We start from the raw sequence: 13192 nt of genomic DNA, 5'->3' as shown, positions 1-13192 counted from the left end.
GTTCACCACAGAGTATACCCACCAGAGCTCAAGATGGGGGACACTATTTTAAATTTTAAGGACAATGTGTGCTTTATAGACATACCGCTTGATTAAAAACTAACCTGGCTTCAGCAGCTGAAACACCTACAAACAGAGGGCTTCAAATCCTCCAATATTTTGATATGTCTCAACTAAAAGGCATGTACAGCTGACAGCTCCCACCCTGTACAGGTTTAAAAGTGTTTATCACATCATGCTTGCTTAGATTGTGGATGTATGCTTTATGGATTAGCCCATATTTCCTATCTCAAAATGTCCACTATGAGATGAGAGCATTCAGATATTGACTGGAGCCTTTCAGACCAACGCAGTTCAGTGTGTGTGTGTGTGGGGGGGGGGGGGGGGGGCTGGTGAACTGTCACTCTGAATTCGTCAGTGCAACCTTCTGGCTCAAAAGGTCCTGAAAATCTCAGTGTTCCCTCAGTTGTCTGCATTTAGTGTGGGGATCTACCCCAACTTTGAGCAACTGTTCTGTTTGCTTTAATTTTATGTACGGACCACAATTTTATCATTGTTTATGCAGATGGATGCCAAGGGAATGCCCTCAGTCACTCAGCTCTTTTCCCTGATAAGTGTTTCCCAAGTGAGCCTTCCAGAGCAATTTAAAAATTATGACGCAGAATGAGGACTACCCTGGAATGGGTTCATAGGCGTCACAGTAGAGTTTTTCTCATCTGTTCTAATTCATTTAATGCACTAAAAGTGATCCATTGGCGTTAGACAAATTGATTCAGCTCATGTGACATCTTAAAACAGTTATAACACTGAAGCAAAGAGAGAGTCTTTTGATGGACACCTGGACACATCAGGATACAGGGAAATAACATAGCCTGCAAAGCAGCCAGAAAAGAATGTCAGGTTCATGTTGAACGTCGGTGTGCCACCTCCTTGCATGTCTTCATCTCATTATGTGACAGAAGACTCGTGTCAATGGGAGACTTGAACAGTTGGAGGTAGTGGGCAACAAACCCCTTTTCTCAAATCAATCACACAGGCATGGCAGGCTCCATTCAGCCACACTGATGGAAGAAGGTGCTGATTACCAGACTATGCGTAAAATATAGCCCTTTAACACATTGTTTCTTCCTCCAGTAGGATGATCTACCACTCTGTGAAGTATGTGATTTGCCACTTTCGGTTCAGCATATCTTGGCATGTGTACTTGTATAATTACATCAGGGCATCTCTCAGTTTGGTGGAAGATCTGCTCACCATCCTTGTCAACACTAATGCCAGTGTCAGATGAGTTTTCAAATTCTATAAACTACCTGGCCTCATCGCTGATGTGCTGGGGAGGCAAGGTGGACTTTAATGCATTATAAACAACTCCTCCCGTGGGGACGTCCTTCGTCCCCATAGAGAATGATATGCTGACTCTTAATAAGGGTGCTGATGATCCTACTATTAGTGCCCCACATCCAAAATCATCATTCACCTCCCTCTGGGGAGCCATTATTTTCAGTAATCAGACTCCCTCCCCCTTCCCTTCCTTCTCGGATGGGCCAACTAAGGACCGCATGCTGATCTGATTTCAATTCCTTATTTGTTGTTCTCTCCTTTTCTTCCAGTACTCTTTTATCTGTTAACTATGTTTCTTCTTCTGATCTTCTTACTACTTAATACAAGTTTTTTCATTTTTCTACCTTGAAAACCTTCCATATTCAACACTTTTGCTTAACATTTCTGTCAGTTGTTTGTTCAGCTTATATATAAAATTGTTGTTGACCTCTTGTCCCATGAACATGTGAAATTCTTTTTGGTTAATCTACTGTATTTCATTCGATATAAATGTCAAAAGATATCAGCCTTCTGTTTCTCATTACTTCTTATACGTTTTCTACAGTTTGATAAATTTCATCATTACTATGTAATTTTCAACCTTCCATAGTTCTTTGTGAGCCTAATATTTTCTTAATGATTTTCCTTTATAGTATTTCTAATTTATAAGCATTATACTTTAATGCTAGACACTCGCTTGCATATGGACATTATGGCTTCACTAATGTATTTGAATGCCTTACCTTTCCATCTTTAAAACTGGCATTTGTTGGTGTAAAAATCTTCGCTTATATGATGCACTCTTCACTTTTTGTGTGTCCTTTCCTCTATAGCCGACTTTTCCAAATCATTTTTTATATTAGCTCTCCAAGCTATTTAATTGTTTTACTTTTGCAATTTGGCTCATATCTAGTTTCAGAAATGTTTTTAATGTTTGTAAAAATATTATTTTCTCTGCAGACATTCTTAAACTGGTCTTCTTGGTTTTTCTGTTAAAAGATTAATTTGCGTTGCAGCAGGTGTCACATTTTCCGAATGTATAGCAAAGTCATCTGTAAATGAGAGACAATCGATTCCAATATTTTTGTTTCCTTTTTCCAACCTCTTTATGGAAATCTTACAAAATTCTCCCAATTTTTTCTAGAACACGATCAAAAAATTGATCATAGGTCATCATATTCTATCTTTATTATATAATATTTTTATCTGGTCTCCTTCCTTAGTTATTTAATGGACACTGGAATGAAGAAAGATCTTTGTCGTACTTTTCTCCATATAAGTTAAAAATGAAATGTAGGGAACTTACCAAAAAACATTTACTAATATTTGAGGGATTATGAGGATTCAAAACTCATGCTGTGGTAGTATAGATTTGAGGACAGTGTCTGTAGCTAGAAGTCTTAAGGGTTTTGGCAAATGTGCTGAAAGATTAGAAAAAGGAAAAGGCAACAGTTTTCCTAATGCCATTTGATTCATTGCCAGTCCAGGTGCTAGATGGTATTCATCAGAATTCCAGTGCTGTGGTTAGCATTTTGTTAACTCCATTACTATGGAAATAGAATTCTCCTTCAAACTGTATTTCCCCTCTTGTTTTTTCTGCAGGAAGTGGAGAGACTTGATTGTTTTCTAAATATTTGCAACGTGTTCCTGAAACCCATTCACGGGAATCTCTGCCGTCTTTAATCCTAAATGGGACAAATATCAACTTGTCTCACTCAGCAAGGAGTTTAGGCATAATAGTAAATAAAAATCTAAAGTGGTCTGAGAAAGTAACTGTAATGTTCAAAAAGGCATCAGTTATTTCCATGCCTTACAAAAATATAAAAAGCTCTTGCCTATGTTTGATACACCTGTGATGGTCAAATCTTTGATCATATTTCACCATGATTATGCACAGCTATTCTGGCTACGTGCAGACAAGCCCAAAGATTTCCATACCCTTTGTCTTCTCTACTGTCTTATGAGTGTGCGTTGTCCCCCATATCTTTCTCAACCTTAACACACTTGTCCTGACAACAGGGCAGAAACACCTGTTTCCATCACAGCAAAATCTTTCCTGTGTCACTCCATCATTCAGCCAATTTCTTGAAGTCTTTCTCAGAAGCAGGAACCTGATTTCATAACAACCTGAATAACATCTCCAGCTTCAGAAGACAGTTAGTTAATGAAATACCCACTGAATCAACATTAATGACTTATCATTGCCCCTATATCCACCCATTACTCCTGCACATCATTATTTCCTAACAGATCTTCCTCATTTCCCAGTATTCTTAGCTGGTGAAATCTTAAATGTCCTTTCCCAGAACTCACTACATCAAGAAAATCTATTTTGTACACCTATAAATTCTTTTTGTATATGCCATTATCATAATTATTAATATAGCCATTATTATTTTCATTACTATTGTTATTATTTCTTTCCTTTCTCAGGCGTTATGTCTGGTTATTATTATTATTTCTTTACTTTCTCAGATGTTAAGTCTGGTAAAAAATGGAAAGTGACTCGGACCTTGATCAAGCTTCATTTCCTTTTAACTGTACGGTATATGTTACATTGCATTTAGGAACTTTCGGGTAATTGAACATGTATCACTAATTACAGATTTCTGTAGTTGCATATGTATGTTTGGATGTAGCTGTATTGCGTTGATGTACTGGTGGATATTGCATGGTATGACTCCTGTAGTTGATAGTACAATTGGTATAATGTCAACTTTATCCTGATGCCACATGTCCTTGACTTCGTCAGCCAGTTGGATGTATTTTAAAAAATTTTCTCCTGTTTTCTGCTGTATATTTGTTGTATTGGGTACGGATATTTCGATTAGTTGTGTTAATTTCTTCTTTTTATTGGTGAGTATGATGTCAGGTTTGTTATGTGGTGTTGTTTTATCTGTTATAATGGTTCTGTTCCAGTATAATTTGTATTCATCATTCTCCAGTACATTTTGTGGTGCATACTTGTATGTGGGAACATATTGTTTTATTAGTTTATGTTGTATGGCAAGTTGTTGATGTATTATTTTTGCTACATTGTCATGTCTTCTGGTGTATTCTGTATTTGCTAGTATTGTGCATCCGCTTGTGAAGTGATCTACCGTTTCTATTTGTTGTTTGCAAAGTCTGCATTTATCTGTTGTGGTATTGGGATCTTTAATAATGTGCTTGCTGTAATATCTGGTGTTTATTATTTGATCCTGTATTGCAATCATGAATCCTTCCGTCTCACTGTATATATTGCCTTTTCTTAGCCATGTGTTGGATGCGTCTTGATCGATATGTGGCTGTGTTAGATGATACGGGTGCTTGCCATGTAGTGTTTTCTTTTTCCAATTTACTTTCTTTGTATCTGTTGATGTTATGTGATCTAAAGGGTTGTAGAAATGGTTATGAAATTTGCAATGGTGTAGCTGATGTATTTATATGATTGATTGCTTTGTGTATTTTGCTATTTTCTGCTCGTTCTATAAAGAATTTTCTTAAATTGTCTACCTGTCCATAATGTAGATTTTTTATGTCGATAAATCCCCTTCCTCTTTCCTTTTTGCTTAATGTGAATCTTTCTGTTGCTGAATGTATGTGATGTATTCTATATTTGTGGCATTGTGATCGTGTACTATTATCACTATCAGTACTACTGGTGGAGCCAGCAACAGTAGCAGCAGCAGCAGCAGGAGTAGTAGTAGTAGTAGTAGTAGTAGTAGTAGAAGAACTGTCAGTGTTGACTGGATTAGTTCAAAATCAGTATTATTTACTCACATTGTCTCTACAAACATTCAATTCAATTTAATACTAGATGTCATATTAATATTGTTGTTCCTTACATAACATGTAAAAAAAGGTATTGTATGTGTGCAACCCTTGTCAGATTTAAGAGAGGGCCTGATGGCACTAACCACATCAGGTTCAATAAATAGATTTAAAAAATTTTTATAATGCATTAGGTGTGTTCATATTAATGATACTATCCATTTCCCTGATGTACGCAGTCTCAGCAGTGTTTATTGAATTGCATAACTCTTAATTTTTTAGGTAAAAATCTTCAAAGTTTAAAGAACACATCGACTTCTATTTTTAATTGTAAAAGGCAAAATGAATAATGAGTGCAAATAAGTGTTAAAACATGGTAAGGTATCTCAGTTGTAAGTTATGATCGTTAAAGGTGTTACGAAATATCATCATCCTTCTCTTTAAGCTGACTACTCACTATTTAGTGAACACCAGGTTTCTATCATGAGAACAAATTTCCATAGCTGGGCAGCTACTTGAATCCACTGAAAAATAGTGACATGATACTGTTATCACCATATCATATTAATTAATTTCCAGGTGTTACAGTGTATAGGAGAGTTTAATATAGATCACTGGAATTTTAGTATTTGTATAATGATAAATAGATATTCACCAAACAGTAGTTGTTGCACAGAAGTCAGGCATGTAGAAAGAAAAATACTGACAGATGTCCAAGCCCCCCCCCCCCCCCTCCCCACTTGGTCGTCTCTTCGCCCGAAGTCTCTCTCTCTCTCTCTCTCTCTCTCTCTCTCTCTCTCTCTCTCTCTCTCTCTCCACCCGAAGTCTTTCCCTGAAGTGTCTCTCCCTTTGCCCGAGGCGCCCCTGCCCCCTTCACTGGAAGTGCCTCTCTTCCGTTTTCACCCTAAGACTTTTTCATAGCCCCAAAGTCCATCTCTTTCCCATCCTGATCCCTCTATTTCCCCACAAATTCTTCTCTTTCCCACCTAAATCCCTCTCCTTCTTCCCTCCCAAAACATTGTAGCCCCCCCCCCCCCAAAAAAATCCCACTACTCCCCTCGTAAAACCCCTCACACTGACACAGAGAATCTGTAATATCTCCAAAAAATCCCTAACGAGGCCACTCATAATCCCTCACTTTGCTCACAAAAATCCCTAACGAGGCCACCTAGAATCCCTCAATTTGCCCACAAAAATCCCTAACCCCCCCCCCCCCCCAATTATCCCTCCCTTCCCCAAAAAAAGTCCCTCACCCACCCACCCCCCAATTATCTATCACTCCCCTCCCCCAAAAAAGTCCCTCACCTAATGCCGTCATTTTGTGTGTGTGTGTGTGTGTGTGTGTGTGTGAGGGCGCACACACACACACACACACACACACACACACACACACACACACACACACACACACACACACCTAGTCTTTCACTTTCCCCCTCCTGGGCCTCACTTTCCCCCTCCTGGGCCTCACTTTCCCCCTCCTGGGCCTCACTTTCCCCCTCCTGGGCCTCACTTTCCCCCTCCTGGGCCTCACTTTCCCCCTCCTGGGCCTCACTTTCCCCCTCCTGGGCCTCACTTTCCCCCTCCTGGGCCTCACTTTCCCCCTCCTGGGCCTCACTTTCCCCCTCCTGGGCCTCACTTTCCCCCTCCTGGGCCTCACTTTCCCCCTCCTGGGCCTCACTTTTCCCCTCCAGGACCTCACTTTTCCCCCAACCCCAATCCTCACCCCCCTGAGGCCCTTACTTTGCTTCCCTAGTTCTCTCTGAGAGACACTAACTTTGGTCCCCTCCATGAACCTCGCAAGTTGCTGTCCTCCAGAGTGTGTCACTATGCCAGTTCCATTCCTCCCAAGGGTCCTCTAGGTCTCCCTCCCCCCCCCCCCCCCCCCCCCCATCCCCAGCTCCCAACCTCTCACCACGACCACCACCAAAATACTCACTCTTCCTGCTGCCCACCTCCCAAAGCACCTCAGCTATCTGAAATGCCCCCCACCACTCCCAAAGGCCCTAATTTTGCCCCTTTTATGGCAAAGACTGCCCCCTCCCCCACCAAAAGGACCCAACTTGCCCCTCCTAAGGCCATCACTGCCTGTGGCTCCCCAAAGTACCCAACTTTGCCCATTTGCCACCAAAGGCCCTAAAAGCCCACACTTTGACCCAAGAAATCCCCGATTTTGCCCTCCCTCCAAAACACTGCTTTTCATCTGTCTTCTTTCCTTCCCCCTCTGTCCCACCTCCCTTCCTCCTCTCACTTCCCTGCCTCCCTTCCTCCCCTATTTCTCCAATCAAATTCCTCCCCATCTCCCTTTCAATTCTTCCCCATCTCCACTGCAGCCCCCTTGCTCCCATCTCTCCCCCCTCCCTTTGCAGACCTCTCCCCCACATGGGCACCTTGCTCCCTCACCCACCCCACAGTACCTAGCTATTGTCAAGCTGTCCCCTCACCCCACCCCCAACCAAACCCCGCACCCTGCCCCACAGCACCCTGCTCTTGTCACAACAGCCTCCCTCCCGCAGTCGCCTCGCTGTCGTGACCTCCTTCAGACCCCTCACTCCTGTATCCCCCTCACTGCCACAGCTGCTGCCTCATTTTTGAAGCTGCTGACTTGCTCCTGTATGCCACCCTGCCCCACTGTATTCCCAGAAGCTACATCCCTCTCGAACCCCCCCCCCCCCCTTTTCCCTCCCAGCTGTCTAACCCCACAGCTCCTGCTGCCCTCTTTCTTTTGTGGTTTAGTCACAACTTGAAGATATAGTGGGCTTTGTTTTGTTGCCAGTGCCAGCAGGCAGTGTTATTCGAAATTTTTATCTTTGCTCTTGATCTATGCCTAGAAAGGAATTTTGAATTGTCAGTGGGACAGCAAAGTTTGGATGATGCTGTATTAAGCTTTAGTGCAAATGGAATATACGGCGCCTGATTTTAAGTCCACATCTTTGCCAGAATGTTTACTATGTAACCCAGCCTTGATATGCCCTTCGTTATTGCAGAAATCTGTTGAAACTGTTCTTAGCTATGACAATCACTGTACTCTTGTTTGCCTCTCCTCATCTGTGTGCATTTTATCAACTCTCAATTCACAGTTTCCTGTTTTTTAGCAGTTTTACTAATGTTTTGTTCTGCACATTTACAATAAGCACAGCATTAGTTTTTTCTTTGTGGATCATTAATCAATATATTTAACCAAATGTATAGAATTTTGCACACTCAAGGAGCATCGTGTCAGGCACCTACGGCTCTTAGCCTCTGTTTGAGTCTACCTTTCGCTCTTCTTATAAGCTGTGGTTGTTTAGACTTTCCACACATTTAGTTCCATACAGAAAAGATTTTACCCACATGTGTCTGGCCTAATTTAACCATATTTTTTCTTTAAGTTTTTTTTTTCTGTTCCATTCTTCTATGCTCCTCTTATCATTTCTGTACTTTTCCTTTTGATGTTTGATTTGTCCTCTTTATTGCTTCCACAAATCAGCAGTCTTTTTTGGAAAGTCACTTAGATGTCCTTGTGATGCACTACAGAGCTTGGTCTCCATTCCATCTCATTATAGTGTCAATTTTGGTCAAAATTAATTTTAGAATAATTGTTGTTAAGTGTAGCATGGTCATTACATATCCCACACATTTCTTCACATGATTATCATCGCAATAATGAGTATTAATGTATTCAGGTTCAGTAACAAGATCCACCCACTGTTATTTTACCATATGAAATCAATTTTAAACCTTCAAACTGACTTTATTGGTGGCACAATATGTCAAGACATTCTTTTGCAGTTAAGCTCTTTCTTCTGAAAATAAATGATTTTCCAGCATGATAGTGCTTCATATTTTTCAGCAAATAACTTTTTGACTACCTTACTTAAACTCTAAACTACATCTAGACACAGATAATTTTTTTACAGGAGTATTAATTTAACCCAAAAATCACTATGGGTATTTATGAGAAAAGTAACAACACAGCTGTGTCTTTAATGTCTCGCACAACTAGTTTGGGAGACAAATTACCGCCATCTCAGGCCCACTGCCAAAAGAGTATTATATTTCCATAGTGCATTTATTGTGGAGTCCTTATTACTAATACATGTCAGCTAGCTTTCCCAAAGAGAGTCTACTCAACACCCTGTGTTGTCTCCAGTGCATTAAACCTGATAAGAAAGAGAAGACGGGATAGGGATGAGTCCTCTTCTTTATCTTATATCACAGTGGAATTTTAACCATAGTTTCTTTACCTCTCTTATGCTCATTCAGTCCCCTACTAAAGCTGCTACTTTTTGTCTGCAACTGGTTTTTTACATACTCCCTTTTTATTTTATTAAAGTTTCCTTTACGTCTATAGTTATGCCAAGTCCACACTTTGTATCACCTGAGGCACACACAAGAAAAAACATAATTAAATTAAATCTATTCACCTCAACCTCCAAGTTTCTATGGAAAATTTTACTGGTGTGCAGCATCACAGTTCATTAGCCTCTGCTACACGCTCCCGAACAACTATGTAATTGTCCTCCATTACACCTATTTGAAAATCACATCCTTATACCTGATAAAAATTACTATAATTATGTATCAGACATAATTCAAAATTGGAAAATACTTACCAAAGCTAAAATCTTGGTGACCAAGTCATATTATCTGCCAGTTTAGACCTCTGACTGAGAATGTTGAACTTGGACAAATGAAGATCTGTGTGGAATACAAGCAACAGACGCCTGCTTTCTACGAGGTATTGTAAGATGAGGAATATAACAATACAAATCTCCCTGCAGATCAAGCCTCTGAAAGAAACTATGGACAGTAAGAGGAGGAGATGTTAAATGACAGATTGTAGGGGAAAAGAGTAGCTTGGAAGAGGCTCTATGAACAACCTGCATAAGCAGAAATGTTTCAGGAAGAAAAAGAACACACAAATTTTCCATTTAATGGTACACAATGTGTTTTTGGATGGTCCACTGTTATTCTGAACTATTAATAGTTAGTCTCTTAACTGTTCGATTTTATCAGAGATATGGTGACACTTTTTATGTCCCCTTCCCCATCCCTGTCCCCCTGTCCCCATGACCCACCCCTTAGCCTATCCACCCTCTTACCTCCAACTTTCTTCTGGTCCTCTCCCTCCCCCTCCTCTACCCATCTTCCTTATGGCACTCTCCAAGAACCACCTCTCCTCCCGACAGACGACCCCTCCCGTCCCCTCCCCATCTTCCTTCTGGCACTCTCCAAGCACCACCTCGCCCGGACGTCCCCTCCACCTCGCCCGGACGTCCCCACAGTCATCCTCAGAGGCGTCGTCCCGTCCGCCCAGTCATCCCTTCCCATCCCCCCAGTCCCCCCCCCCCCCCCAATCCCGTCCTCCCCTCCCATCCCACTGGTCACCCCCACCCCACCACTTCTCATCCCCCCAACTATTCCCAACACTCTACCTTCCTTTTCCCCACCTCTTTGCTTTCCCCCCAGTCTCTTTCCTCTCCCATAATTCCCCTTGCCCATGATTCCTCCCCTATTTCCTCCTCTCCTTACTTCCCTCCTCCCTCATCTGCTCCCTGGCCTTCTCACTCAACTCCTGCCACACCCCACTCTAATCCTCAATTTTATTCACAATCTTAGAGCTTCAAATTACACTCATGAGTAGTTTCTTATGTCATTATTAAATTATTTGAAGTATGTTTTATGTGTATTTTGTTAACAGGAGTATGATTCTGTTGAGCTCTACACTGCATATCCACCAGAAGTTCTGGACCCTCATGATACTATACAGAGACAGCCTTTGCCACGCTTGCGAGGAGATTTTCCAGTTCTTGTGTCAGATGTGACTACTCCTTCACACTTTTGTATGATTTTGCATGACATCCGTCACCAGCTTGAGAGTCTTATGGATGAGATCCAGTATGTATGAAAGTGCTTATTCTCTTGTAGCTCTTAATGTGTATTTTTTGTGCTGATTATGTTTGAATGTCTGTTAGCAAGTGTTTAATGTTTCAGTGCATTTGATGTATTTTTATCTTTGGTGCTTCTGGTTGGTATGGTCTTCTATTCCATTGTGAACACTTTCCTAACTACCAGTGTTAATTTCAAGTGTTTTTTGTCTTTGTTTGAGTGCCTTTTCTTTCAAGGAATTACTCTTTCATTGTAAGCTCTTACAAGTAGATTATAGTCTGCCCAACAACTTATGTACCCAGGAAAACATATTTTGTTAGTTAGGTAAATTTTTACTTTTCTTTGTATCAAGCAATCTCAGAAGTGAGTTCAATTAAAAGGACGATTTTCACTTACTAAGTGGAGATCAAGTGAAGTAATTTTTCAGTGTCCAGAAATCTTGACAGAGATAATTAGAGATAATTTTCAACGATGGATATCACAAATTAATTGCTGGACGTTGTTACCTGAAGTATAATACAGCCAGTTGGAGGCACAGATGTTTAGAACTTGTGGAATGTGTGTAGGGCTTTTTATATTGTCTGGTATGGCATTTGATAGTTCCAAACATTTATGTCCTGCTGTAGTAAATGGCATGTGGAATCAACTTGCAGGGATCTGCAAGACATGTGGTTCAATTGAAACTGCTGTTCCTTAATTATAAAGTATTTCATTGTGGTACTATTGCACAAAGAAAATTGAAGCACTAGCACAAATTCTTGCAAATGTTGCTGAAACAGAGGGAGGTACAGAAAAGATTCCCAAAGCGTTTGATGGTCTGTGCACGAAATACATTTTAAACCTAATTGTGGTAAGATACCTTATGAAAAATGGTTTCAGAAGGAAATATCATTGAAGCATATGAGTAAGTTTGGAGCCAGCTCTGCAGTTCTTCATTTTTCATGCCTGCACTTCAGTTGCCTTGTCTCCTGAATTCGGCTGGTCTAATTGCAGCAGTTCATGAGCAGAGTTTTTGGCATTTTATCGTTACAATATTTTACATTGCTCTTCAGTGCAGCATTAGCATATTAAATGAAAGGATTAGGAGCACTAGGTGCACAAATGTAAGGAGATTAGTTACAAACGTAGTTATAGAATTGGGTTTGGATCACAGTTCTACAGACATAGTGTACAAATTACTATTATTAGTAAGATGAAATAACAGTTTGTACATCGACAGTAACAAGATTCTCAGGGTCATTACAGTGGTTTGAAATTGTGGTTTCTAAGAGACAAATAAAACTGGCAGTTGGATTTGAATGAGAGAGCTGTCATGCACTTTACCAGGCATGGGTCGGACTGTTGTCACTGTCAAATACATGCAGCATTTGGGCTGGCTGAATCTCCCAGTAGCCAGAATAGTGTAGACAAGGCAAAATTCATGTCTTTGACAGAGCCTGGTGTGGGATATTTGGTGTGGGCAGTGTGGCAAAAGACATTCAGAAGCAAAGTCACCTCTAGGCTCTTGCCAGAAAGTGTCACCTTTGCCGTCTCAGTGACATGTGTCCCTAGATGATCTCTTTGCGCTCTCCAGAGTTATTTCTATGGGCGTGGCAACACACCCAATTGGCCAGCTTATGTCCTCATGGCCGCAACATCCTTGTGAAGTATTTTGCCCTGCCCACAGTTCTCATGGCAGAAAACAGGAGACCTATACACTGGGAAAACTGCATTCCCCAGTTAAGAATGGAAGTCCTTTGTCCTGCTGACTCCTCCATTTGTCAATTCTGCCCCTGCAAATGCTAATGTCACCTTTCATTCCATCTTGACAATGTCTTGGGTCTGTGATAGGTCCCATGGTTCTCTTAGCAGGAGATACACGCAGCCTCAATACAAAACCATTAATGGCAAGTTTTCCTTTGCCTGGCAAACTGCAAACATCATCTTAGATTTAGTTCGACAGTGTGTTTGAGGCTGCCCCCCTTTCACACTTCTCAACAGTAGAGCACCATACAAAGGATGTCAATGATTTTTGTCTTTTGCAGAGAATGCAGTAAAGAAACATGGACTTAATGTTACTCTCTGAGCAATCTCCATACAATATATTTTGGATAAATGGCAGCATCAGTCGTAAATATTGAAATCCTTTATTTTACAAAAATACAGAAGAACCATCAGACATGAGAAACTTGACACAAATGTGGCCCAATTTATAACCACCTTCAACAAATACAGAAACAGAAAAATGTGTATGAATATACAGATTCTC

The 13192-nt window shown here is 40.8% G+C and overlaps 1 protein-coding gene across 2 annotated transcripts in view; it reads left to right on the top strand.

Annotated features, from left to right (window-relative positions):
• The window catches only part of LOC126336862 (uncharacterized), a 313200-nt gene that overhangs the window by 138319 nt on the left and 161689 nt on the right, over positions 1-13192 (top strand). For both annotated transcript variants that reach the window (XM_050000960.1, XM_050000958.1), the window contains exon 11: positions 10757-10953. In XM_050000960.1, coding sequence (XP_049856917.1) covers positions 10757-10953 — 197 coding nt within the window. The remainder of the gene's footprint in view (positions 1-10756; positions 10954-13192) is intronic.

This window comes from Schistocerca gregaria, chromosome 2, assembly GCF_023897955.1.
Source record: "Schistocerca gregaria isolate iqSchGreg1 chromosome 2, iqSchGreg1.2, whole genome shotgun sequence".
Lineage (NCBI taxonomy): Eukaryota > Metazoa > Arthropoda > Insecta > Orthoptera > Acrididae > Schistocerca > Schistocerca gregaria.
Note: the sequence above shows the minus strand (reverse complement) of the source record. Positions and strands in the feature narration are given on the sequence as shown.